General features: G+C 63.5%; 1 protein-coding gene across 5 annotated transcripts in view; it reads left to right on the forward strand.

Annotated features, from left to right (window-relative positions):
- Positions 1–437: 437 nt before the first annotated feature.
- RIC3 (RIC3 acetylcholine receptor chaperone) overlaps positions 438–1,019 on the forward strand; it is a 40,036-nt gene continuing 39,454 nt past the window's right edge. The window contains exon 1 of one of the 5 annotated variants that reach the window (XM_019629273.1): positions 438–807. In XM_019629273.1, coding sequence (XP_019484818.1) covers positions 684–807 — 124 coding nt within the window. In that variant the 5' untranslated portion in view covers positions 438–683. The remainder of the gene's footprint in view (positions 808–1,019) is intronic. The other 4 variants (XM_019629278.1, XM_019629274.1, XM_019629275.1 and 1 more) reach the window with 4 other exon arrangements.

The raw sequence follows: 1,019 nt of genomic DNA on the forward strand, positions 1-1,019 counted from the left end.
CCCCCCTGTTCTGCAGAAAGATTTTAACAGGTGGAGATGGCTTTAGGAGTTTTCCATGCATAGGGAACAGGACAAGCAAAGCTACCCTGAAAGCAAGGAATATGCTGGGAAAATAGCAAATGACCTAATGTGGATGGAGCATTGGTAAGACCAGATCACACTCGGCCTTGAGGTCAGGAGTTTGACAGTTGTTCTGAGGATAAAGAGGAGTTGTTGAAAGGCTTTGTGCTGTGGAGACTGGTCATTACACCTGCGTTTTAGCATTATCCCCTTTGGCTGAAGATGGAGAATAGCTGTGAGAGGCATGGGTGGGAACTGGAAGATTCTGAGTTCGTTGAGATAAGGAGGAAGTCGATGGTGCGGTCTGGGGTGGGTAGTGCGCCGTGCTGGTCCGCGGGGATGGAGCGGAGGGCACAGTGTCGGCTATTTAGGCGGCCGAATGCGCAGGGGCAGGTGGGGCGCGAGGAAGGGGGTTCTAGTTTGCACTAATGGGAGGGCGCGGGGACCATGCACAGTGAAACCTCGCGGGAGGCGCGGGCGCCACGCGCACTTGTCCCTCGCGCTCGCCGTCCGTCAGCGCAGCCCGCGCTTCGCTCGGAGGAGGCCGCCGGCGCTGCGGGGCCGGTTCCGGTTCCGGTTCGCGTCCGCACCTGCGGCGAGGACGAGGGCGAGGGCCCGCGGCCATGGCGTTCTCTACCGTGCAGAGGCTGGCCCTGGCCTCGGGGCTTGTCCTGGCTGTGTCCCTGCTGCTGCCCAAGGCCTTCCTGTCCCGCGGAAAGCGGCTGGAGCCGCCCCCGGCGCCCGAAGGTAAGCGCAGGCCGGCTCCCCCTGCGCCGCCTGGCATCCCCGCTGAGAGGAGGGAGGGGTGACTCCGGGAGTCCCCGGTCCCCGCCCAGATATCCGCAGAACGGGCCAGAGAAGGCCGACCGGACGGCATTTGAGAGGTGCCAAGCCCCAAGGTTCCCTGGGCATCGCCGGGCGTCAGCCCAGCTCCCCCAGCCCCCTGCTGGCGCCCAGGG

The sequence above is a fragment of the Hipposideros armiger genome, unplaced genomic scaffold (genome assembly GCF_001890085.2).
Source record: "Hipposideros armiger isolate ML-2016 unplaced genomic scaffold, ASM189008v1 scaffold_834, whole genome shotgun sequence".
Classification (NCBI taxonomy): Eukaryota; Metazoa; Chordata; class Mammalia; order Chiroptera; family Hipposideridae; genus Hipposideros; species Hipposideros armiger.